The sequence below is a fragment of the Zeus faber genome (assembly GCF_960531495.2).
Source record: "Zeus faber genome assembly, chromosome: 11".
Classification (NCBI taxonomy): Eukaryota; Metazoa; Chordata; class Actinopteri; order Zeiformes; family Zeidae; genus Zeus; species Zeus faber.
The window spans coordinates 7,240,738-7,268,478 of NC_137205.1; the positions used below are offsets into that span (position 1 = coordinate 7,240,738).

Here is a 27,741-nt window from a genome sequence, read left to right on the forward strand (position 1 = left end):
TTTGCTGTTCATTGGTTGATGAACCCACCTCGCTATAGCCCATTAGCGCCACCAGCAGGACTGGAGTGTGGACCTTGACGTTAAACAGGAAACATACTTGAATAATAAAATGAAACAAATAGAATAAAGCGCTAAACTCCGTCAGTTAGCAAGCTCATTGCTTGACAATATAGACTATGATGATCCACCAGAGCACAATTAAATTGGATATATGGATAAATTGATACCCTCTTTTTAAGTAAAATGTTGAATTTATGAGTAAATACTACTGAACCTGCATGTCCAGAAACAAGGTCACTTGTAGGATATGTAAAGCATATAATTTCTTATATAATTATCTTGTCCTTCAAGGATATGAAAAAAAAGACCTGTCCTTCACAAAAATACAAATTTTGTAGAACTGATTTAGGTCCCAACTCAGATTATTAATGTTAATCTCAGCAAATGAACTCTAGTCAAAATGTATTCAGAGCTGGCAAATTAAACGAAATCAAGGAGGAAAAAAACAGTACATGCCTATATAAGTATAGAAGATACAGAATTCCTTTATTTGTGGAGTATTAGAGCGTCATGAAAACAATACATATATATATATATATACATTAGAACAAGACTGCAGACAACGCCTTATCCTACCCTTAGCTTTCCTTTCACAAGTGTAACAGGTATCATGATACTCTGTCAATTGCTTTTAACTATGAATGGATGAATGAATGAATAGTTCAGCCGTCAGCCCACAATTTCCTAAAATGCCAGCATTACTAGACATGTGGCTGATCAATTCAAAAGTCATTCTTGAATAACGTCCTATGATTTCACCAAGGGGTGCAACAACAAGTTCCTAACAACATTTTCAAGAAGAAGAAGAATGTTTAATTGTCACGCAACACGCCACACTACAACACATGCATACACACACACACACACACGCACATGCTTTGGATGGTGGCCGGTGAAATGTGGCAGCTGCATTTAACCCATCCTGGCTTGTCCTTCCTCCAGGGGGGGCAGCCAGGAGCAGTGGGCAGCCTTCGTCGACGCGCCCGGGGACCTGGTTACGAGTGTCTATCGCTGGTCAGACGATGATGTGTGCATGTTTTTGGTGGGGGTCCTTACTGACGTTAGGTGGAGGAAACCCCATGTGAGGACGGGGAGAACATGCAAACTCCACACAGAGAGGCTCCTATTTGGGAGATGACGCCCCCGGAGCACGGTGCCAACAGTGCCCCAGGACCTTCTTGCTGTGAGGCAGCAGTGCAATGCACTGCACCACCGTGCCACATAAATTCAAATTCTCCCTCAAATACAGTGAAACATGACTTATGTGCCCGCACATTAAACTTTAAACCTTAAAACAATGTTCGAATGCTTGTTTGGACATCAGTCATATAAACGTCTAAAATACAGCCAAGTCTTCACAAAAACATTTTAAGTAGGAAAATAAAGACAATTACTTTAAAAATGATATGAAAGGATATGACTTTCATCATAACATTTGCATGTATTATCGTGCGTATTCATTTACATATTCAATGAATATACATTCAAAGCAACTTACACATTGAGATATGCTGCTTTTGGGAAAGTGAACTGACTCAAATAATTCCTCTGTCAGTCTTTAAATGTCAGATTAATTAACTTTCTACAAATAAATAAACATTAATAATAAAAAACAAAAAAACAAACTAAAATCTGGTAAGGCATTTTCTCAGCAAAATACCCAGAGGCCGAAACTAGTCAAATACATTTTGGCTCAAAACCACCTCAACTGGCCAACTTGAACTAGAGTAGCACGCATTCCTTATGAAAAACGGACAGTGTACCAGATAGGAGTTGGTCTGATCCATGTCTCGCGAGCTAAATCATGTTTTTCTGTTTGTCGGTCTTCAAATAAAGACAAACCCATACCTCTAAATGCTATGTTGCAGACTTGCAAGACTGCACATTCCTATGAGGACTTTTTTTTTTCCTTACCTCCCTTTCACTGTGAAATTCGAGCTTGTTCTGATGAACTGCCTGACTGGAACGGATGAGCCTTGCAATTTTGATCTTTCAACACAAGAGCCGATTTCCATTCTTTATGCGTTTTAAGTGGAATTGCGAATGGGAGAGTGAAACGTTTGTCAGATTCCGCTTTGGCCGACGCTGTACTCCCAGCATCTGCCCTCACGAATCATGGGCGTTCAGTCTCAGGTCCTTTGGTCCTCTTTTGCACGACAACAGACTGTGGTTTAATACTGAAAGCTTATGGTATGCAGGTAGATATATCCACATTGAATTTTTTTTTTCTTGCCAAGAGCTGCGCTGATGCTTCCTCTGAAGTGGCCCCCGTGCCACATTTCGGAGAACCTTACGAGAGAGAGTGCCTAACCAGCCCTCTGCTCTATCCAACGGTCTTGCTCAGTGTCCCTGACGGAAGATGCCATTGCGCTAGAGTAAAACAAAATGGGGGGGACAGGGCAGAGTGCAGTGTTAAATCCTTAACATTTTTTTTTTTTAAATAACCCATTTTCAGGAATGGAAAACTGCCCATACGTATGTAATGTTACCTGCATAGATAGGTTGAGGCCCTGGTTACAGTTTCTGGCGACAGGCACAGCTACAAACAAATGGGAGGTGTTTTAAAAAAAAAACAGAGCTAGTGAACAGAAGGTCGTGGTGCTGGAGCTGTAGCCAAAGGTAGAAGGCTGTCGCTTGAATGAAAGCAATACGGACGCTTTGTGGAAGATTTAGCAACATATGTTCCTTACGTTGATATGAGTCGATTTACTGCCACTCAATTCTACCAGCGGTGTCGTGTCTGTGGGCTATATTGTATTGGTATTACGGCTATTGTACTGGTCCAGATCAGGTGTGTCCCTGGAACTGTTAACAAAGTTGGCCAGATTGATGGAAGTCATGGAGAGCGGGAAGAAAAGCAAATCCTGATGGGTAACGTTGCGCTTCCGATAGAGACATGTGGCAGTACATGGACTCAGATGAGCAGCATGTAGGGTCAAATATTCTACAAAGACCGATAGGGGCAACTAGGTTATGGAACAGAGTAGTGACATAATGATTAATATGAGGACAACCTCCGAAGTCAAATGGACGATGGTGATACCTGTATCACTGCGTCTCCTTCTGAGGAAGGACTCCTCTCTGCTGACGCCTGCTGAAAGTGAGGGGGAAAAGACCAATACACCTCAGCTTAAAGAAACAATCAAAAGTACTACATATCAACAGGTTGGCCGATGCTATTCACAGACTTATTTTTTTATTATTTTATTTTAACTGTGGCATGGCCACTCTCAAGATTGGCTAAAGCAATTATAGCATTGCTGTTGTTGGGAGCTTTGGGGGGAATAAGTAGGTGATGGAAACCATGGCTTCAGCATTGACTGTTTAAATGGATGCGTGCTAGAGTAAATGGGATGGTAAATATGGGAGATGCTTGTAGACTGGCTTGCACTCCCAAAAGTGACAGTGAGTCAAAACAGATTGGTTGAGAAAGTGGGATCTCTTGCTGATGTTTTTATGTTGAAAAGAGAAACGCGATAATAGTTTCACTTTATGTTCTGCCTTTGCCTCTACCCTGCATGTATGAGAGTTTACATTTGTTTCATAGAGAAGTTTGTTACATTCTAGTGAAACACTGCACTTAAATGCAAAAAACTCCACTCTCTATCTCGGCCATTTTATGTCACATTACTTTTAAATTACTATTGCTCCGAAACACAATGCCAGTATGCCACAGAACTGGACACGGCAAGTGCCTGAAATGATACACACATCATGTAGGGTGCAACAAATCCAATATGATTAAAAACCATCTACTAGTACCTGGTGTAAATTTGCAGCGATGAACTGTAACAATGTGACACACTAAATATACAGTTGTAAAATGATGCATTATTTTCTAGTCTATTAAAGGACATGTGGCCAAATTCATATTTCACTTGGTGTTTTTCAGTGCCATGAAGACCATCTCAAATGTCTGGTATGTTGGAGGGCACTCGCACACACAAGTCTGCCGTCAAAGAAATACTGATGTAGAAATAAGAATTCATAGACAAAACAAACTATCAAACAAAGAAAAAAACACTCACCCAAAGCTTTCGATCTCGTCTTCTCAGGTAGCAAAGGTAGATGCAACACAGCACAAGGACTATGTTAAACACAGCCAGCAGGAACACCAGTTTGGTCATTGTTGCTGCTAGGAGAGATCCAAGGCAATTCCCATTAGTTTGTACCAAATATGGAAGATCAATTCAGTTATTATTAAAATTATCATATTTCAATAAACACATTTTAAAACGACAAACTTCCTGAGTTTTCATCAATGAGGTTCGCGCTCTTTTAGACCACAAACAGACTGTCCAGCTTCTGTGGCCGTTTTTGGTAACAAAAAGAGCGTGGAGACACGAGTAGCACGAGATGAGTTTTACCAGTGTTTAGCATCCTTTGTTGCTTTGCAAATCTTACTGATGTGGGACAGTTCCACTATAAGTAAAGCAAAAGAAAATAATTACCTGACCCTAAAAAAGAAAAAAGAAAAAGAAAGAACACAAATTAATCTCAAAAGACAGATTAAGACTAAAACTAAACTCCATTGGCAGCCACTGGAGTGAAGCTGCCACCCATAAAAAGACCACTTACAAAACTCTGGATTTGCATGTGGAACACATGTGTTGTTCCCTCCTTGTTGGGAGTCTGATGGAGAAGAAACAAACACAACAGTCATGAACGGACAGGAACAAAATGTAATTCCACTTTCCATGGCTCTTTAACTCTGTGCAACCTTCTGAAATTGCCAAAGATGGATTCATAATTTTGATCATCTCCTGAATGGGTTACACCTCTTATTATCCACCCAGCCAAATTTGAAATGATAAAAAAAAAAAAACGCCAAGTACATAAAATTAGGTTTAAAAATCGCAGAAATAAAACGGCAGTCCCCTCTGCTCTGGGGGTGCTCATGAGTCGGTTTGCTAGTGGTGGGTGAATGAAACTGGAATTAAGCGCTTTTATAAGGCAGAGTGTCCGTTTGAAAAAATTGGTGCCGGTCAACGTGTGCTGGGAGATTTAAATGTCCTGGACAAATGGGAGAGATTATTATATATAAAGAATGACATAATAAAGGCATGTAGAATTATAATATTTTTTATTGAACACTCAAAATAAAATAAGTCCCGCCCGTAAACACTGTCAAAATAAATCAAATTAAATCAAATTATTTCCGTTCCTGAACAATACGTAACAAGTGTAGCTGCTTTAATTAACATTTCACTAAAATACAATTTGGATAAAATCAAAAACAAAATAACAGACGTGCCAACCCTGGGAAAATATTTGAGTACCACAATAGTGTAACAGGGAGTCTCCGTGGCGTTTGAGTTACTGCAGCTAAATGACTATTCACACCGTAGCCGTCTTGTAACCAGGATAATCACATCACATGGGAGCAACTACGGCTAAATATATATACAAATGTATTTAGGATTAGCATTTACCCCTTGAAATGCATCATCTTCCTATTTAAAAAAAAAATCGGACCTGCTGATTCCGACTTTGGCCGATTCTGATTTTCATTCAATTGTATGTTCATAATAAAACATTGACTTTTAAATATATTTTAAAATGTTGTACGATCATTTTGAGTTTATAAGCGTGATCAGAGAAATTACATTTCCTTATCATTTGTTCTCACTGGGTATATCTACTGTACGTCAATGACAAATACATCACGTGACCTGATCACGCTCACATGACAGGACAGCTACACATACGAGCTACACTACAATTTTCAGTTACCCCAGTAGTGAGATTGCTGATTTTAACACTCTGTGCTTACTATTGTTCATTCACTGAAGAACAATAATAGAATATGAAACTGTCACTGAGTTCCAATAAAAGAGAATATGGGACTGTCATCAAGTTTCAGTATAATGCATATAACCAACATGGAAATGTCCAGCTCAAACTCAGAATGAAAGTCTATTTTACTTATAGTGCAAATATACCTTTCTATTATACCCCTTTCCCACTGTACCAAAAACCCAGTAATACTTGTGAACATCCAGCATTTGTCACCAGTGGTAAAGGAAAAACCCGGGTCTCAGTCTCAGTTTAATCGGCTCCACTTCCCATCGGCTGACCCGCTAATTTTTGCCTTAGCTTGCGCCATGCCACACGCATTGAAGTTCCATACGCTGCCGTATAAACAGACAGGAATATCCGTGTTTCATCCCATCATTTTATATCCCATTTAGAATCCAAAATCAAAAACAGAAGTTAGTGATTTTTTTTCCGCATGGGGGACCGTGAAATGTTGTGAGTGAGGGGATGGCACCATGGGGAGCACGGGAGGGAACCCCTACGCTTTCCACCGGGCTCCGAGTCACTCCGAAACAACTAGCTATTTATTGGTACTTGCCATTCCAAAATAAATTGCAATCATTGCAAAAAAAAGTATTGCAAGTATTTATGTGCGTCAACTACGCAACAACGTTAACCGATGAAGCTGAAAACTGGCCGATCGATCGGTGCATCTCTATTACCAACGTTTTGGTAATAGAGATTTTGTTTTGCTCCAATCCCAGGGATGTAGTTTGAATACCCAATAAATGTACGCAATTTTTTTGTATTGTTAGATTAATTGTTTTCTGTAATTAAATTACTATTTATATATATATATATATATATATATATATATATATATATATATATATATACTTTTTTGCGTAGTTTCAGCTGGCATTTCCATCCATCCATCCATTTTCCACTGCTTATCCGGGGCCGGGTCGCGGTGGCAGCAGGCTGAGCAAGGAGCTCCAGGCCCCCTTCTCCCCGGCAACGTTTTCCAGTTCCTCCTGGGGGACCCCAAGGTGTTCCCAGGCCAGCTGGGATATATATCCAGTGCGTTTTGGGTCTAACCCGTGGTCTTCTACCAGTTGGACGTGCCCGGAAAACCTCCAAGGGAAGGCGCCCAGGAGGCATCCTGATCAGATGCCTGAACCACCTCAACTGGCTCCTTTCGACACGAAGGAGCCAGCGGCTCTACTCCGAGCTTCCTCTGGATGTCCGAGCTCCTCACCCTATATCCCAGCCACCCTACGGAGGAAACTCATTTTGGCCGCTTGTATTCGCGATCTTGTTCTTTCGGTCACTACCCAAAGCTCATGACCATAGGTGAGGGTTGGGACGTAGATGGACCGGTAAATTGAGAGCTTGCCTTCTGGGTCAGCTCCCTCTTCACCACAGAATCGAATCGAATCCGGTGCAGCGCCTGCATCACTGCTGATGCTACACCGATTCGCCTGTCCATCTCACGCTCCATTTTCCCCTCACTCGTGAACAAGATCCAGAGATACTTGAACTCCTTCACTGGCAATCCACAGTTTTCCGGCAGAGAACCATGGCCTCAGAATTGGAGGTGCTGACTCTCATCCTGACCGCTTCACACTCAGCTGCAAAACACCCCAGTGCGTGCTGGAAGCCAACAAAACCACATAATCTGCAAAAAGCAGAGATGCAATTCTGAGGTTCCCAAACCGGACACTCTCCTCACCTCGGCTGCGCCTTGAGATCCTGTCCATGAATATCATAAACAGAATCGGGGACAAGGGGCAACCTTGGCGGAGTCCAACACCCACTGAGAACGTGTTTGACTTTGTGCCCAGAATGCAAACACAGCTTTCACTTTGATTGAACAAGGCCTGGATGGCTCGTACCAACGGCCCCGGTACCCCATACTGCCTCAGTACCCCCCATCAGGATCCCCCGAGGGACACGGTCGAAAGCCTTCTCCAGGTCCATAAAACACATGTAGACTGGATGGGCAAACTCCCACAACCCCCCCAGCAACCCTGCAAGGGTAAAGAGTTGGTCCACTGTTCCACGTCCAGGACGGAATCCGCATTGCTCCTCCTGAATCTGAGGTTTGACAATCGTCTGGAGCCTCCTTTCCAGCACCCTACAGTAAACTTTCCTGGGGAGGCTGAGCAGTGTGATACCCCTATAATTGGAGCACACCCTCCGGTCCCCCTTTTTAAAAACGGGAATCACCACCCCGGTCTGCCACTCCATAGGTACTGTACCCGACATCCACACGACACTGAAGAGGCGTGTCAGCCAAGACAGCCCAACAATGTCCAGAGCCTTCAGCATCTCAGGGCAAATCTCATCCACCCCTGGCACCTTGCCACCGAGGAGCTTTTTAACTGCCTCAGCGACCTCTGCCAGGCATATGGACGAGACTTCCCCAGAGTCTTCAGACTCTGCCTCTTCCCCTGAGGACGTATCGATTGGGCTCAGGAGTTCCTCAAAGTGCTCTTTCCACCGCCCAACAATATCCTCAGTCCGGGTCAGCAGTTCTCCTCCCCGGCTGAACACAGCCTGAGCCAAGCTCTGCTTTCCCTTTCTGAGTCGCCGAACAGTTTGCCAGAACTTCCTTGAGGCCAACTAGAAGTTCTTCTCCATAGCCTCCCCGAATCCTCCCACACCCGGGATTTTGCTTCAGTGACCGCCAAAGCTGGCATTTTGTACCTGCGTATTTTGAAGAATTGTGTGGTTGGTACACAAAATCCGTGAAGGTTGGCAGGTCTGAAAAAAAAAAATTCAAGTAGGTCTTAATAAATAATAAAGTTTGTGGTGTTGCACATCTTGTCGACATATTTTACAACACAATGGATATTTACTGTCTGCTTTGGTTCAGAATTGAAATATCCCAAAAAAAGGCCAAACTATCATATGTGTCCCTGTTGTTAACGATTCGTCATCATCTTTCTGCGTCTCTTCATTGTTCTGGACGCTGCGCTCTGTCTCCGCTGTGTGTGTGTGTGTGTGTGTGTGTTTACGAGCACAACTTGTCCACAAGGGAGGGGGCGGGGCTTAATTATATCACTTGATTGGTTAGGGGCAAAAGGTCAGCTTCAGATCATCCAAACTGATTGGCTTTCCGTTACAACTTGCCAAGTGCGGAAATGATCCGCACTGCGGAATTTTTTATCGAAATGATCGAGTCAATTTCATTTCAACATCGAGGAAAAGAATATGGAGATAATTATCGTTATCGTTTTATCGGCCAGCAGTTAGAGAAAGAATTCCCTCTGATTAGAGGGAATTCTTTGCACCAGACATTATGACCGAGTGAGATTTAAATGTGTTTAAATCTTTCCAGACAAAAAATGGCAATTAACGGATAACGGAAACTATATCTGATCCATAAATAATATTTTGACATTATTATTAGAATTATTATTACTGTCACGGCATCTGTATGTACCGTACCGTGGTGATTTTCCAAAGGCACTCCAAATAAAATAAATAAAATAAATTATTGTACAAATAAGGCCTTACAAATGTTTAATTCCTATAATTATAATAATAGTTCAGAAAAAAAAGAAACCTAAAAATTCTAAGTCAAATGCCCCCCATCGGACAATTTTCATTATTTTCAAATCCCCCCCGCTGTTGTCACTTAGGCTCACCCTGTGACTAAGAAAAAAGATCTTCGCAATAGATCAATTCACAGGTCTAGACCTGTGTGTTTTTACAGTTACACACAATTGTGTGTGTATATAATCAGAATGATAGTGTTATCTTATATGATTATTCAGGCTTTGAGAAGATACGTACAGTCTGTCTTCAAATATGTCACTTAGAAAAACTGCCTAATTGTAAGTGTGGTGTGGGGATGGTGTGGTTTGAGCAGCCACACCTGTCCTGGGTCTAGGTAAATGGGGCCCAGGATCAGAGCGGATGCATACCTGTTGCTCGTTGGTTGGTCTCATGAGCAACAGGTAAAACCCCCATCCCCACACACAGAGAGAGGAGCCCTTGTCATTACATGTGTCCATCTGCTCCTGGGTTTATTCCACCTAGCCCACTCTCTACAATAAACTTGTGTGTCTGAAACCCTGTTGTCTGTGTCTCTGTGCTGGAGGTCCCTGAAAACGCCACGTGGGTTGCGTGTGGTAGGCAAAACTGCCACAGTAAGGTTTGAAGTGAAATAAGTTACCTTTTAGAGAGAACAGATTTGTGATGCTTACCTAATTTTAAGAAAATGTCTCGTGTTAGATTTATTAACTTATTTTCTAAATATAATTTCTATGATGGGATTTTTTTTCTGATTTCTTGAAAACATACAAAGTAACAACAGTTAAGGACTTGAGTGCACGTGGGAAAAGGAAATTCCAATTTGGGTGGCCATCATTACTCAATTAAAAATAAATAAATTAATAAAATACCATACTTTATCTGTTTTTGTTAACAGGGCACAGTGTCCTCTGACCACCTTTAAGTTGCAGTTTTGGTTTTCAGGGTGTCAGAGTTTGTTGACACTCACCTTGCTTGGAGTCCGATGGCTTCGTAGGCTCTGAATCTGCAGTGGGCAGCGCTGTTGTTCTCCCTGGAATCTCATTTTCAATCGACGGGGGAGGGGCTGGACAACGGAAAGCGATAGGAGTTATCTTGACTAAATTTGCAGCGAGGTAGGTGTCATCACCAAGTAGTTCCATGAAGAACCACCAACCTATGTAGTGTGATCAATGAGCGTTTGGTAAGAACATTTCAGGAGGCGGAATTGATTCTGTGCATGTTCTGTACATTTTCTTGTTGTACATGTCTAAAAGTAATTTGAAAACCAATTAGTAAGAGTAATCACATAGAAAGACCAGTAGTAATGTAAAAACATTCTTATAAATGGTGATTAAAGGAACGTTGTTGTTTACATGGTAAGTTAACAAACTTAAGTTAAGCATCAAATTTGAAAGCCAATTCCACAGACTTCCTTAAATGAAATAGATGACATTTTAACAGAACGGCAGAAATGCTCTCCACTCTGAAGGAAGAAATGTCACAGCATCTTTCCTGAATTTATTAATGTGATATTGTACGGGCTCTTGTAAAATGACTTTAGGAGACAATTTCTATCAGATCAGACAATCTACAAGACGCTTTGTCAGTTTAATTTTTTTGTAAAATGTCACATCCTATTGGCTCCAAGTATTTTTTGTAATTTAATTATTTTTCACATTGTCCTTTTGCATGTTATTTTGTTCATCAGTAAGTTAAGTTCATCAGTAAGTTAAGTTCATCAGTTCATGTGCCCTCTCTTTACCTATGTACCCCTACGTCACTTACAAATAATCTGATTTGGCACTAATAGGTTTAATACCTATTAATATGAAATACTATTAATTGATTTAAGCCTGGGATCCTTTTTTCACAGATATAATCAAATAGGTCAATTTTGGTTGCTCACCTGTCACTGGCTTTAGAGGGACACACTCATAAATGGTCTCTGAAAAGTAAAACAAAAATTGACCAGATGACAAGTCAAACACATCAAACTATGACCTTTTATTCTAATGCCTAACTCCTATTTTCCCAGTCCAGTAAAGCTAAGTTTGTAAATATAACACAGTCACTTGTTTAATAGAAACAGTGCTATAAAAAACAAAGATTATTATTATTGCAATATTTTAGCTCTGTAGGCTATAAGAAGGAAGGAGAAAAGAAGTGTTTGTATCGGCACTGGTAATGTTGGTGTTGCTTATAATACGTTTATTATTTGTATGTTTGTAATACCTGAGCACCCATGGCTATTCATCATACAGTTAAAATCTTTTAGGGACATCAATTTAATCCCTTGCTGTGGTTCATTCGCCAGCTGAGATGGAATTTCCTTTATAGAGTGAAAACACAATAACATGAGAAAAAAGCTTTACTACTTGGTTATTGTCACCGTTTACAGAAAAGAGCATACTTGGACTGCAGAAATGTCAAATCTAATTAACAAGCAGGAGAATTCATCTGGTCTAAAATGTATGGCTAAATTACAGGGAAATGGTAGCTAATTCTTAGGATTTTATGAAGTGAAATGAGTACCTTTTCCGATGAACATTTTGTTGGAGGACTCTGAGAGAAGAAAGAAATTTGACAAATTTTTTTTAAGATTTGCCCAATTTACTGTTTTAAGTGTCATTGTACGGTTGAGTAGAAGAGTTTTAACACGCATACACACACACACACCTGCGTTCACGCACGCACACACTCTTCTTTTCACAATAATTACTTTACCGTGTGAAAACAATCCTCGAGCATGTTGCATATATGCAAGTCTTGACAGCACCATTTGTTTAAGGTGTGTGTGAACATGTCACGGGTTTCCTGCATTTGAGAAAGTGCACATACTGGGTCAGGCAGCATACCAAGGCTCAAAATAACTACTGAGTGACAAAAGGTGAGAAAAGAATGAACAATGTTTGAGTGACTGATTAACCTGTCCGTAATTCACCAGCAAGGTGGGAATGAATCATCTTTAAAAAGTCCCATTCAAAGAGACTTTGTGCAGGCAAGAGTTTACTGTCATGATGCCCGTTTTTTTTCTTAACAGTAAAACACTGCACTGCAGGCAACTGGAATATTTTACACTTTAAAGTATTACAATGAATCTTATACCTTATAATAAAAAATTTTCATAATACACATTCCCCCTATGAGGAAAAGCCATTTATTGGCATAGAATATTGGAATGTGAAAATTCAGGCAGAAAGTCAATTTGTCTGAACACAGCCAATGGACACATGGACATTTGGATAAAAACACATCTTTTAGGAATGCAACAATCCTACTAAGTGATTGTGATCAGCTAAAATAATTGTGTAGTTTTTAATTGTGTCATGTATATACACATACTCTAAATAGTGTCAGCATAGAGTGTCATGTAGGCTTGGGCGATTTACGATTAAATCGTCTATCGGAGATCAACTCCATCAATCGCGATTGACATTGATGACAGAAAAACAATTATCAAGAAAAATCTGAGCATGGAAACTGTGTAAGTGCAGTTCACCGTGTTCTGAAACTGGGGTGGAGAGGTAAAGAGGAGTGGGAGAGAGGCAGAGGGGAAGAGGGAGAGTGGAGGAGGGAGAGAGGCAGCAGAGGCTCTCACCCTCTCAGGTCAGAGCTGTCGAGTAACCACTAGTGATCGGATCTCACTTCCCTGCCCTATAGTCTCCCCCATTACCATCTGGTGCACTGCTGAAGCTGATCATTCGTTCTGATCGGCTGCAACCTTCCTCCCCTCCAGCACTTACATGCTTTCAGGACCTTGAGACGGGCATGGAAGATTGCAGCCGACCCTTCCCACCCCGACACCACCCTTTTGAGACTCTGCCAAGAGGTTGCGTTCCATCGGGACCAAGACCTCGCGCCACAAGAGTTTCTACACCATGGCAGTGGGGCTCACCAACAGGCCCCCTGCCCCTCCTGGTCTGTAGTGTAATGCACCAACCCTTACCAAAACAAATGAATATGTAGTATATTTCAATGAAATAAATTGTTAAGATCATCTTTGTATGCGTATTGGAGGCGCATAGCTTAGCAAAAATGTAAGAAAATCTGGAGGCGGTCTGAGGGATTGGATTGCATGTACTAGCATCTTCAAGTGACTTTCATGAGTTTTATGCTCTCCGGCTGCCAATCAGATCACCCAGAATTCACATCAATGGAAAACGGTCTGGTGAAGTGTAGTACAGTTACCTTGCCTTTGGGTTCCATCTCAAGCAGGACGTAAAGTTTATGCGGCGAAAGACGTGAATGCTGCAGAGAGCACAGAACACAAGCAGATAAATTGATACAAGTTTAGAAAAAAAACATGATCCAATCAATACATCACTTCAGACTCTTGGGGAATGTTCCTGTGACTACTGGGTCAGTGGGGAGAATTTATTTTAAATAGTAAGATAAAGGCCCCCTGTATTCCACCCAACCAAGTATTCTGCACAATATAAGCTGTCTAATCTGTCGCCAAAAAAACCCCTGAGATGGTTCGACCAAGAACATATCATTTGTTATTTATAAAGACCCACAGTTTCTTCTTGGAGTGGTTTATTGCATTCCAGCCAAATCAGGCCCATGTACATTATACAGTACATTACAAGACTAGTGGACAGCCTTCCTGGAAATATCAGTGGGCTGAATCTGTTGAAACTTGTGTGAAGTGCTGCATATACACAGGTATAGGGCGTATATCAACCCCTGAATTACGTAACAGCATTCATAAAACCGCACGTACGGCGGAGAAAAGCAGTCAAAAGTTGAGATACAGAGCTTCCACATGGTTCCACCCTCAAGTTGATAATTATTGTTCAAAAGTGGTATTAAAAATATTAATTCATGATGACGCAGAAGTTAGCAGCCGACTGATAAAGTCGGATGTTATGGTGCGTTCAAAAACCAGATTTTTCAGTAACATACTTTTGTCTCTGATAGACATTACTGGTACATGGCTGAACTCCAATAGACACATGGTAAATGGTTTGTGTCATTGAACTGATAATAAACAGCATTTGAAACCCTCAATTTTATTTGTGAAAACTTGGATTTTCTACTCTACACTAAACTACTCTACTTATAGTAATAAAACTAGATAATAAAGACTAGATTATAATGTGAAGCTGAAACACAGTCTCAAACTGTATTTCAGATTTGTGAAACCTTGAAAATGGTCGATTTCACAGTTTTTTTTCTGTCTAGGTAAAAAAAACTACCTATAGTAGTCCAACCTGGACTAGATTATAGTCATTAATAATTATAAGAAGCCTAAATTGCATTTAAAACCCTATTTCAGATAGTGAAACCTTGGTTCATATTTATGAATGTTCAGGCGTGTTCAGGCTATGAATGTGGAAGTGTTGCCTAACTGCTCTTTAAATAAAAAATAAAAAATGTACTTGTAATGCAATTAAGAAATAATTTAAATTATTTTTATTAGTCTTGTATTGGGTACCTTTTGATCACTTATGCATGGAGTAGCAGAAAGCAAGTGCAAGCATGGGTTTTGTGCACACGTAGGGATGGAAGCCCCAGTATACCCACCTACCAAGACACCACTGACATGTATGTGAACGTTTATGTATTCCTTGAAGAACGCATGTGTTGCACGTTTTTTTTTGTTTTTTTTTTAATAATTAGATTTTATGTAATGCACTTTAGGGCAAACATGTTTTATAAGCCCTCTATACATAACAATTGATTTGACTGTATAACTATATTAGGGGAGCCAATAGTTTCATTAACATAAATAAAATCACTCTTCTTACAAGTCTATTAAGCAAATTAAAGTTTCTAAAAATGAAACACAATTAGTAGTATCAATGAAGGAAAATGTGGAGGCTCTCAATAACAATGGGCATTCATTTGACGTTCAATGAACCTTCATACAAGGTTAACTGTATTATATGAGCCTTATATGAAATATGATAAATTACATTTACCCAATTATTTTCTTCGTAGTCATTGCAGCCTTCCTCAGAGGGTTCCACCCTACACAGGAAAACCTACCGAAACAGACAAACAGTATTGTTAAATTATACTTTAACTATGGAATAACTATGGAAACAAGCTGGAACTACTTCAGGAACTGCAAACTTTGTTTATGGTACTTAGGAACTTAGGCCTTAACTTAGGCAGTGGAGGCCTTAACTTCATGGTACTTTGTAATCTTTGATCTTCAGTGAATGGTCGCTGAAGGAAATGGGGAGAACAGCGGCCCCTTTATAGGGGCAGGCTACAGCTGATAGGTTGATGGGCACATTCAAATTTTCAGTAGGGTGCGCATGTGCCTTATAGGTACAAAGCCAATAAGGACACAGCTAGAGGGCAGATACTATGTGAAATACAATTGTTAGTGTGTGGTGTGCTGTTTGGGCAAAACGTAGGGTTTGATTTGATTATATTGTTTAAATATCTCATTGGGTACAAGTAGTGGTAACATCATTGATATGTAGTTACATTTTGGAGATACCACCATCTTAGTATTTAATTTGCCCCGCAGGATGAGATTAATTACTTTCCACCTTTCCAGATTGTTATTTTTTTTTATCTCTTGAAGTAATGGTAGCAAGTTGATTTCATTAATATTCACCAAATCTGCACACAATCTTAAACCCAAGTACAGTATTTCATGCCCACTGCAATCCACAGACCTGCCAACCTTGGGAAAATATTTTGAGTACTACAATAGTGTAACAGGGAGTCACCGTGGTGTTTGAGTAACTGCAGCTTAATTTCTAAATCAGTAATTCACACTGTAGCGATCTCGATTTTTCCTCGATTAAAAAAAATTATAATAATCTGACCTGCTGATTCCGACTTTGGCCGATTCAGATTTTCATTCAATTGTATGTTCATAATAAAACATTGACTTTTAAATATCTTTCTAAATGTCGTACGATCATTTTTAGTTTATATACGTGATCGGAGAAATTACATTTCCTTATCATTTGTTCTCACTGGGTATATCTACTGTACGTCAATGACAAATACATCACGTGATCTGATCACGCTCACACGACAGGACAGCTGCACATACGAGCTACACTACAATTTTCAGTTACCCCAGTAGTGAGATTGCTGATTTTAACACTCTGTGCTTACAATTGTTCATTTTTCACTCTAGAACAATAATAGAACATGGAACGGTCACTGAATTTTAGTAGGACACAACATATAACCAACATGGAAATGTCCATTTGAAACTTCAAATGAAATGTCTTTCACTTTTAAGTGCAATTATACCTTTCTATTATACCCCTTTCCCACTGCACCAAAATCCTGGTAACACTCACTAACATCCAGCATTTGTCACCAGTGGTAAAGGAAAAACCCGGTCTCAGTACGGGGTCAAATGACCCGGGTATTAATCGGCTCCACCACCGACCCGCTCATTTTTGCCCCTTTACCTGTGCGACGCGCGTTGGTGTTCCGGACGCTGCCACACAAACAGAGAGGAATATCCGTATATTATTCCATCATTTCACATTGAGAATCCAAAATCGAAATCAGAAGTTATTGATTTTTTTCCGCATGGGGGACCGTAAAAAGTTGTGAGTGTGGGGATCGCACCATGGGGGCCACAGCGGGGAACCCCCACGTTCTCCACCGGGCTCCGAGTCACTCCGGCGTCGCCCGCAGCCGGTCCCCGGTCCCCGCCGCCGAAGGACCGGTGCACGCTCCGCACAAGCGGCACTCCTTGCTGCCGGTGCTTCACGCTGCTTCTACTGTAGTGTTGGGTCGTTCACGAACGATCCGATTCTTTTGAACGGCTCATAATACTTTTTTCAGTTTTCTGTCGTTGTTTGTTTAAGTTGCTGTCTCCTCTACTGTTTTGCACCCAATCACACTGGAACCATGACATGCCCCCTTTCCGGCGTGCTCGTGACGTCAAACGTGACGCACCAGAAAAAGGAAAAAAAAAAAGTATTTCTCCTGGGAAAGGTGTCAATCACCTATTTTCCGCGGCTTGGTGTGAACACGGTATAATATTTATATTTTGTTATATTATAATTCAATCTTCTTTGCTTTCCTTGAAGATCCTCCAAACAACCAACATTTTCTTTCTTTTGCTCTTTTATGTGTGTCAACTACGCAACAACGAAACTCTATGTTGGTATCGGGTTTGAGTATCGGAGCATTTTTCCCTGTCAGTTAATTCACACATTTCTTAAAGATAAAAGAGAACAGAAAGAAAAAGCAATCCAGCTCGTAACTAGTCTCTACCAGTAGTTTGCTGTTTCAAATGTCATCATTTATTGAGCATGTTTTTCAATACAAGTTTAGCCTATTCGCCTGGGGCTCAGTTGGACTTTGTTCAGAAACTCCCACACCTTACGATGGCCATTGAATTCAATTGAAATTGAATTTGAATTTCTGATTTTTTCAGTGGCATTTCCCAAACAGACCAAACCTTTGTCTCACTTTTCTCATTTCCGGTCACCCTGGTGGCCATGGGATCTGCTTGTTTAGCATGCTGCATTCCATTTGCCATGCTGGCGTAGCTCAGCGCTTGTTTCGCAGCTCTGGTCTTGCTGTCGACATCGAATATCACTGGTGTTTATGGTGATGGTTTCTTTCGGAGTATAAAGAGTATTCTATCTATCGATGTCCGGATAATCAGGTCCGGACATTGTATGGAGTTGCCCTTTCACACATGTAGCTCAGTGGTAGTGTTGTCCGTCTTCGGCGGGACGTCTCGTCGACATTTACAGAACGGATATTTACTGTCTTTTCGTCGGAACTGAAATATCCAAAAAACGCCAAACTACGGATGTATGTGTCCCGGCGACACATCATCTTTCTGCTTCTCGGAGTTCCTGACACTGCTTGGTCGCCGCTCTGTGTGTGTCTACTGTGTGTACAAGCACAACCTGTCCACGAGGGAGGGGGTGGGGCTCATTTCTATACTGACAAACCTGATTAGTCAGAGGTGAAAGGTCAGCTTTAGATCATCCAACCTGATTGGCTTACCGTTGCAAGTTGCCCAGCACAAAAATGAACAGATCTGCAAAATTTTTATCGAAGTAATCAAGAGTGTTTTATTTCGACATTGGGAAAAAAAATATGGTGATAATTATCATTATCGTTTTATCGCCCAGCACTAATTCAAATTGTGCTAGGAGGGAATTATTTTCATCGTACATTATGACTGGAGAGATTTAAACATGTCGGACTTTTCGGCAATTACCGGATAACGGGAAACGTCGGTCGGTGTCAGATGCGTTCACACCTACTAGAAATAATCTGTTTGGTTAAGACGAGGGGCGGAGCCTGGGTAGAGTGTGCAGGATGTCCAGGATGTGACGCAATGAGGCATGACGCTAAGTAGGAGGAGTTACAGCACACTCCAAGATGGCGGACGAGGCTACCGACTTATCAGTAGTTGGGCTTTTTTTTTGTGTTGGTATTCCATTTATTTGAATGTATCCGCAATATAAATAAAAGAGTGTAAATAAATATAAAGGAAAGCAGAAAGGAGAATGAAGGAGCTACGTTCTGTGTATGAATATCCGTACAAAGGTAAATGACTGGCACATGATAGACATGTGAAAGAAAAATGCATATGATCAACTATTTGAGTGATGTATTACCTGTTTTATATAGGACAATAGCCTTTTGTATTTTACGTAGTTTTGAAAAAATGCCTCTTAGTTTTTAAGCAGCCTCCAAGAGGCTGTTCTTTCTTAACAATGACAGTTGTAGTATTGAAGAACCAGATCACATTTCATCCTCAACCAACCTTGTGTGAAGATAAAGATAACCCCAACGGCGGCTTAAAAGAGCATTGTTTGTTTGTTTTATGGCAGCAGCAGTAGCATTGTGTTTGACTGTTAAATCACTGTTTGAGGGTAACATCAGAGGAGACGGTTGAGGGGCACAATGTTGTAAATGACATCTGACCAATGGCACACAACCTCTCTCTGGTATAAAGCCCTCTTCGTCAGCAACAGGGGCAGACTGATCAGAACACTGCTTTGGAGCAGTACTGAGTCTTTCTCTTTATTCTGTAGAATAAATATCTTTAATACTCTCAGTTTTGTAATCCTGTAGCAGGCAGATTAACCTCACCGACCACATAGGAGAATTTCTCTAACAGATGTCATCAACACACGACATGTGTTGATGGACAATTAGCCGGACAATTAGCTGCTCTGTTCACACATACCACTCAATCGGACATTACACAGACTTTGTACTCGGGTACTGGCTGGGTAAAGTCCAGATAATGTCTGGTCTAACTGATTCGGACATGTGCGGACACGTGTGAACCTACAGCTCCTCCGGGTAATGTCCGGACCATTTCAGGGTTGAAGTGCATGTGTGAAAGCAGCTCTACATCTTCATTCTTGAAAACAAGAAGCTGTAGCCTACTGTTGATCGAAATAAAATACTGTCGCAAGTCAATATTGACTCAGTGTGTTTCTGTAAAAATTGATGCACAAGTCTTAAATATGAAACGTAATGTGTTTGCAGTGTGTGTTTGGTTATATATAGTTTATTTTCAAGATTATCTTGAAAGTGACAATATACAGTAGTATATGAAATTAAAGTCAAAAGGAGCTTCACAGAAAAAAATGTGTGATTAAAAAAAAGACAATATTAAGGCGATTTAACTTACTTACTTAAATATGTCATAAAAATAATCTGCACCCTACTCTGCACCCGCCTCTTCGTTCTCATATACCTGCTCACCAAAACTTTGCTGCTTATGGATATGATTTGGATTGTGACATTAATGATAAGATAATAATGTTAAACGGAGCATGATGCTGCGGTGTTGTCGCATCAATCACAGACACACAGACTTTAAAAAGGCAGCCACGGACATTGTTATTTATATATATATTTTTTTTTTATGTTCAAATAAATATAAATAAATAAAAATGTATAAATAAATAAGATAAGATAAAGATAAAAATTAATGAATAAATAAAATAATAACTATTATTCATAAAATAAAGAACGGGTGGCAGAGGGACAGCTTGAAAATCATCACACTGATTTAATAACATTGGCTCAGGGTTATTGCGTCCGGGACTCCGTAGTAGGGCTGCACGATTAAGGATAAATTGATAGTCCCAATTATTTTTGCTCAATATCGTGATCACGATTATTTATCACAATTATTCATCCATTTTGGGGAACACAATTATTTTATTGCACTTTGTAAATCAATGGAAAACTGCCTTGACAATAATCACATACTTTATAAACCTATAAATAAACTCAAATGTACAAAGCTATGAATCAAAATAGGACTTTCTTCACATGAATTCAGTCTTCTTAAGGCTGTATATAAATTACATTTTATTAAAAAAAAAAAGAATGCCACCACATGGCACCAAATTTTAAAAAAGCCCCAAACAAGAAGTTCATGTAATTACACGTGCATTATTTTAAGTTTTATATTTATTTAAGACTGATAATTTGTAAAACAACCAAGTGTAGAGCAGTGGCATAAATGAAAAATACAATTCACATCACTGCTCGAGTGTCCGTTTCCCGTTTCTCCAAATGAAACAAGAAGAAAAACAGTGTTTTTATTATTTTGGATGCATTTACCTTTTCCTAATTGAACAAAACAAAAAAGCCTTCCACTCCCATGTCCCATGAGTGTCCCATGTCCATGGAACCTGCGTGTGTGTGTGGGCTCCCTCTAGTGCACGGATTAATTACTTTGCCACACGTGAATAATTGCAATCAGATAAATACAAGGGTAAATTGCACTCAGCTGCAAAGTTTTATGGGTGTGTTTGCATTAGTATATCATTAGCACAATATATTTTGTGAATTCGACACTGAGACGGCGCAGATAGCGGACAAATTAAAAAATAAATTGTCCCCGGCCATGATCAATTAACTGTGGACGGCAATATCAACATCACGATTAATATACGATTAATTGTGCAGCCCTACTCCATAGGGAACTTCTCCATTAAGGAGGTGAAAGTGTGAAGCTGTAGCTTCGCAGTGCGTAACCCCTCCCCAGGTGATAATTTGAGGATTAAAAATGTGACTACATTAGAATAATAAAAATAATAAAATCATACAAATGCGAATGGGATAGAGGATTATCTGCAGCATAGATTGTAAGGTTAGCATCTCACTGTCACACAGTTGAGAGATGAGAGGAGAGAGTAGAGTCACACAGTGAGAGAACTTAGTCAGAGAGAAGTCATTTCACATGGCGTGCTCTAAAAAGAGAGAGAACAGAGACAAGATTCTTACATGTTCATTCTTCCCACGGGCAGTTCAAAACCAGTATGCCTCATATGTTCCGAGACCCTGGCAATTATTATAAGCAGCAACGTGAAGCACAACTACGCACTACGCACAACTACGCAACAACGCATGTTCCTTTAAAGTTGCTTGGATTTTGGGTCAGCATAAAAAAACATTTACTGACCGAGAGCTTGTCAAGGAGTGCATGACTGCGGTAGTTGAAACCTTATTTGAGGGAAAACCAAAAGAAGAGTTTTGTGAACAAATAAAGCAAATACCTGTGTCACCAGCCACAAAGAAAGCTGAAATGTTAACCCAGGATGTCCTGGCACAACTGGATCAAGCAATTTATTATTTATTTATTTGTCGTTGTTTTCCTCTCTGGATCAAGCAATTCATAAGGCTCCATGTGTAGGCTTAGCTGTAGATGAGTCCACTGAAGTGTCTGACGATGCTCAGCTCTTAGTTTATGGAAGGTTCTTCAACAAGGAGAAGAGCGAGTTCTGTGAAGACCTGTTAGGTGTTACACACCTTCAGACCAGTACAAGAGGAGAGAACATCTACCTGGCCATAAAAGAGATGCGAGTGAACAGCGGAATAGAGCCAAAACAGGTGGTTTCAATAACCACAGTTGGAGCCCGTGCCATGGTAGGGAGAGAGAAAGGAGCCGTGGCAAGAATGAAAGAGAACAATCCTGAGTGCATCTCTTATCATTGCATTATTCATCCATCGGTCCTGTGCTCCACCCTGTCAGACAAGTATGCTGAAGTGATGAACACAAGGAGAATGATGGAGAATGAAGTGGATGCAAATGCTAATGACCTTCTGCTGCACAACAATGTCAGATTGCTCAGCAAAGGCAAGGTGTTGGAACGCTTTTGATCAATCCGAAGGGAAATCGCAGCTTTCTTGGCACAGCTGAAGAGCCAAAAGGCAACACCATTTTCTCTCTTTTTAGAAGATGATTAGAAGATAGATATTGTGGCTTTTTTGGTTGATATCACTTCGCACCTGATGAACTGAATTTTAAGCTACAGTGCAAGGACAATTCAGTTTGTGACCTGATGACAGCGGTTCACTCTTTCCAGAGGAAACTTTAGTTGTTTAAGGGGGACCGTGCACACTTCCCAGCAATGCAGGAACAGGTTCAGGGTGAGAGAGTGTAGACTTTTTGGCAAGCTGATTGTAAACTTCAGCAAATGTTTGGACAGCTTCAGCCTTGGACAATTTGACCCTGGAAATTTGGAACCCATTCCCCAGCAAATCTCCAAATGCAACCAGTTGATCTCCAATCAAATGTGGCCCTGAAAGAGCATTTTGGAGGAACTGACCCTGCCACTTTCTGCCACTGTACAGCGCAGTAGCCCTGGGTCAATATGTACAGTGCAGTAGCCCTGTACATATTGACCATGTTCAGCTCCAAATTTACATTTCACATTTCATTTTAGCAGACACTTTTATCCAAAGCGACTTACAATTATTCAAACACCGATGGACGCAGCCATCGGGATCCTGGGATCGGACCAGCGACCTTTAGATTACTAGACAACCAGCTCTACCTCCTGAGCTACCATCCCCACATCCCCCCCACATACAGCTGTGAGGCAGCTTTTTCCACAATGAACATTGTTAAAACCAAATACCATTCCGGGATCACTCATGAGCCCCTAGACGTGCATAGGAATGGCCATGACACCATTCCAGCCCAGATTTAAAATCCTGGCAGGACAAGCTAAAGCTCACTTTTCTCACTGAACAAGAGAAAGTGGCGGAGTATAAGGGAAAGAAAGAGAAGTGTCAAAGCTGTTCAGTTGTTAGGATTGTCTATTTTGAAATTTTTAGATAAGTTAGTAACTCAGTTAGATTAGTTAAGATGTAAAATAGGGTTAACAAAAGAAGAAGGGAAAGGTAAACTCAAGCTGCACTTTTTTTAATTAAGCAAATATTTTAAAATGCACATCTTTGAAAAGCTCTGTTATGTATTTTATTTTTAAATGCAGCCCTTGTTTTAATTTAAATTAAAATATTTAATTATTAGTGTACTTATTATTTATAATCCCTCCAGTTCAATGGAAAAACTGATAATAAATATTGTTGAAATATTATTGAATTATTGTACTTTGTGATTTGAGAGTCAGTTGTTGACTTGATACAGATGTTGATACAACTACCAGGCTACTGCAATATGGCACTGAAACCTAAAGCAAGTTGGACATTATGATGTTCCGGACCTTTGCTTGGGGAAATTTTCTCTAACTGGACCTCTTTGATTTAAAATTGAATACCCCTGGTGTACAGTATGCTCCTCCTCATGTTGTCAGTATTCAAGCACTCTGCTACCACTTACAGTAGCATCTACAGTTAGTGAGTACAAACAAAGGACAAAATGTCATGTTGCGCCATTGCTGCTGTCAGGTGGTGATAAAGGAATCTTTTGAAACCAGATACATCTGTGAACATTTTGTTTCATTATCTGCTCTAGTGATTAAAAGTTTCTAAAAATACTGTTTTTAGAGAGCTCTCAGCTGTGAGTGAAATTCACACAGGCTGGGGTTCTCTTGGGTTGGGGTTAGGGTCACAGGGAGCAGTGAGTCTCGCCTCATGACTCACGAATCGTGACTCATCACTTACGAGTCGTGACCCATGGATCTCGTTTAAGATCGGTTCAGGTCTTATCATTGCATTGATGTGTGAGTGACGACTGGTGATTGTCCGGTCTTTTCGTTCGAGATTCAAGTCTAGTTCAGCCTGCGTGACTGCAGTTACCGAGTTGCAATGAGCGATTCAATGAACGGTGAACAAATAATTTGCGAGTCTCGCATCACTATTCGGCGCAATAGACTCTCATATAGGCAGTTTGTTTAAAATGATATAAATGCTACCACCAGCATGAACATTTTTTTTGATAAAAAATGAAATCAATAATAATTATGATGAGAACAGAAAAGCTGCGGGTTGGCCACCGGTGTCCACAAAATAATGTATTCCTTCTGTTTTATTTTCTTGGTACTTTGAGTAGTTTTCACACTAATAGCCTACTAGCCTAGCAGTATCCATGGCTTGCCGATGCAAAAACTGATAGATAATTAGAAATGCTTGACAAGGGGTGTGATTCTCCTCAAAAATCTGTATCTGTATAGCTTTAAGAAAAATACTATTGTGGCGGACTAATGGGTGTGGTCAAGCACCGGCTGCGGGAGACAGCATGGTTCCCTTTTCCCGTGGCCACCAAGCTGACTGGAGGCAGCGAGTTTTCATTCATGTTTTGTTTGTCTTACAGAGAAGGTGGGCGCATGGGCTCGTGAGCAGCCTAGGAGTGGAACGCCATTCCTCCTGAGCCCGAGAGGACTAATATCCACCATATTATAATAGATCCTCATAACTGTGGCTCTATTAGAGGGCGCTGATTTGGCCGATTCGAGGCAGCTTGGTGGCCGTGGAAAAAGGGAACCGTGCTGTCGTCCGTAGCCGGTGCTTGACCAGGCCCCTTTGTCCGCCACAACTACATACCGTAAACGATTACTTCATAACTTCTACATCTTGCAACCACATGCCGCTCAGGTCAACCATTTCTGAGAACTGCAGATTTAAAATAAAAGCAAATATCATGAGAGGGCACGCCACCCTACAGAAGCAGATCTTGACTTACCAGAAGACAGAGGCGTGAAGAGATCTTCCATGGAGTCATGCTTGCACGGCAACCATCGAGATTTACACTTCGAAGAGAGAGAGAGGCAGAGACACTGATGTATTAAGAGAACTGGATGAGGCTGGCCAATCTGGCCCTCTATTACAACACACGTGGTTAGTCTTTCTGTAAGTGGCGGCCTCTCCGTGAAATGGCTTGACACGCCCCATGGTTCTCTGAGAAGCGTGTAGGTGGAGTCCACCAGTCAAACTTATTGTTCATTCTCAATATGTAAAAGCGCAGTCATTAATATGACATAACCGTCCAATGATGACTTTGCAAAATCATTGTATTCTTCCATCATATGTTTCCATGCACATTGCAGGTGAATTTTTAGCCAATATTTCAAGGAAGTTGAAGTTGCAAGGAATAAAGTGTGAATTAGGTGGGTTCAAAGCCATAAATGGCTCTTCTTCACAAGGCAGATGTGTATAATTACGCTGTAATAGGCTAGCACTATTATAGTGGCTTAAAATGAACAAAAAATACAATTGTCTTCCTCTAAAATGAAAAGCTCATGACCACCCTAACATGTCATCTGGATTTTGTTTTCCTCCTTTTGTATTGCAGAATTATTATTAACACCAAAATTGTTTAACATTCACTATAGTGTTAGACTGGTTAACATTAGTTGAATAAGGACAAAACTCATAACATCCGGAATTATCTGAATGACTAACATTATTTGTTGGAAACATTCCCATATACACATACTGTTTATCTAAATTCTGTTTGGCATTTACAACTGTTAGAATAAAGACATAAATGTTTTTAAACACAGAAAATCAAGTCCAGTCACACTTTATTTATAAAGCGCATTTCATACCAGGGCAACACAATGCGCTTTACAAAGAAATACAAAAAAGAAAGAGAGAATGTAGTTCTCAGCTGGTCATTACAAAAGAATGCCCCTGAAACAACAAAAGCAGCAGCAACAACAACAAAAACGACAACAGCAATGCGCACGCAAAGACGTCACCGGAACCGGAAGTGGTAGCTCTCACCGGAACCGGAAAAGGCATACAGGTTAGAGATGTTAGAGATGGTTAAGTTGAGCTATAAGGTTAGAGGTGTTTAAGTTAAGGTATAAGGTTAGAGATGGATATGTTTTGGTATAATGTTCGAGATGGTCAAGTTAAACAGCAGCAGCAGCAACATCAACACCAGCAGCAACAACAACAACAACAACAACAATAACGCACTCGCAAAGATGTCACCGTAACCGGAAGTGGTAGCTCTCATCGGAACCGGAAAAGTCACTCAGGTTCGAGATGTTAGAGATGGTTAAGTTGAGGTATAGGGTTAAAGATGCTTAAGTTAAGGTATAAGGTTAGAGATGGTTAACTTTAGGTATAAGTTTAGAGATGGTTATGTTTAGGTATAAGTTTAGAGATGGTTATGTTTAGGTATAATGTTCGAAATGGTTAAGTTAAGGTATGAGGTCAGAGATGGTTAGGTTTAGGTATAATGTTCTAGATAAAGGTCAAGTTGGGAAACGGAATTCATTAAGTAATTCATTATTCATTCTCAATCCAGTCACGGTGCTTTAATTAGTGTCCCTAAATTAGGGGTCAAGTTTTCATTCACAATTCGGGAGACCCTTTTGACTCTCTCTCCGAAAACACACCCTTCTTATGATCCTCTCACAACAGAAACAGAGGACACAGGCAGCAACAATAAAAACAGCAACAACAACAACAGCAGAAACTCAGACGCACACACACACACACACACACACACACACACACACACACACACACACACACACACACACACACACACACACACACACGCACACACCAGTCATAGACTTCAGTGTGGGGGCCTCTCTCAGGTCCCTTGGTGGGGTGTTCCATTTTCTTGGGGCATAGATACAGAAGCAGCCTCCCCTGCTTTCGCGTTGGTACGAGGGATAGTTAAAAGACCACTGCCTGTGCACCGGAGAGTTCTTGCTGGTTCGTGTGTTATTAGCATTTCTTATATATAATGAGATGCAAGGCCATTTGTAGCTTTATATAAAGTAGCAGAATCGTAAAATCAATTCTAGTTTAGACAAGGAGCCAATGTAGAGATCTAAGAACAGGTGTGATGTGTTCTAACTTTTTTGTTCCAGTGAGAATGCGTGCAGCCGCATTTTGGATTAATTGTAGCTGCTGCACAGCTGATATCCAGAGGTCGGTGAGTGGGCCATTACAGTAGTCCAATCTACTCGTTATGAATGCATAGATTCATTTTTCCAGAGTCTGCTTTTGACAGAAAGCCTCTAAATTTTGAATTGTTTTTTAGATGGTAGAAAGTTGATGATGTGATTGATATGGCTCTTAAAATGTAGATCGCCATCTATGATTACACCCAGATTTTTGGCTTCATTCTAGCTCTCCAGGGATAGAGAACTAAGATGAGCTGCAATTTGATGTCTTTGAGCCTTTGCACCAAAGATGAGTATTTCTGTTTTGTCTTTGTTCAGTTGTAAAAGGTTCTGTGACATCCATGCATTCATTTCATTA

At 40.5% G+C, this 27,741-nt stretch overlaps 1 protein-coding gene across 2 annotated transcripts in view; it reads right to left on the reverse strand.

Moving 5' to 3' along the window:
• Positions 1-2,549: 2,549 nt before the first annotated feature.
• The window catches only part of LOC307237142 (uncharacterized protein), a 28,676-nt gene continuing 3,484 nt past the window's right edge, over positions 2,550-27,741 (reverse strand). The window contains exons 2-15 of one of the 2 annotated variants that reach the window (XM_080009791.1): positions 25,196-25,262; positions 15,264-15,326; positions 13,528-13,587; positions 12,064-12,153; positions 11,872-11,901; positions 11,572-11,668; positions 11,246-11,284; positions 10,328-10,423; positions 8,527-8,583; positions 4,639-4,692; positions 4,428-4,482; positions 4,089-4,192; positions 3,104-3,154; positions 2,550-2,599 (exon numbers count right to left, since the gene is read on the reverse strand). In XM_080009791.1, the coding sequence (XP_079865917.1) occupies positions 4,153-4,192; positions 4,428-4,482; positions 4,639-4,692; positions 8,527-8,583; positions 10,328-10,423; positions 11,246-11,284; positions 11,572-11,668; positions 11,872-11,901; positions 12,064-12,153; positions 13,528-13,587; positions 15,264-15,326; positions 25,196-25,234 (720 nt within the window). In that variant the 5' untranslated portion in view covers positions 25,235-25,262 and the 3' untranslated portion in view covers positions 2,550-2,599; positions 3,104-3,154; positions 4,089-4,152. Of the gene's footprint in view, positions 2,600-3,103; positions 3,155-4,088; positions 4,193-4,427; positions 4,483-4,638; positions 4,693-8,526; positions 8,584-10,327; positions 10,424-11,245; positions 11,285-11,571; positions 11,669-11,871; positions 11,902-12,063; positions 12,154-13,527; positions 13,588-15,263; positions 15,327-25,195; positions 25,263-27,741 lie in introns of those variants that run through there. The other variant, XM_080009792.1, reaches the window with a different exon arrangement.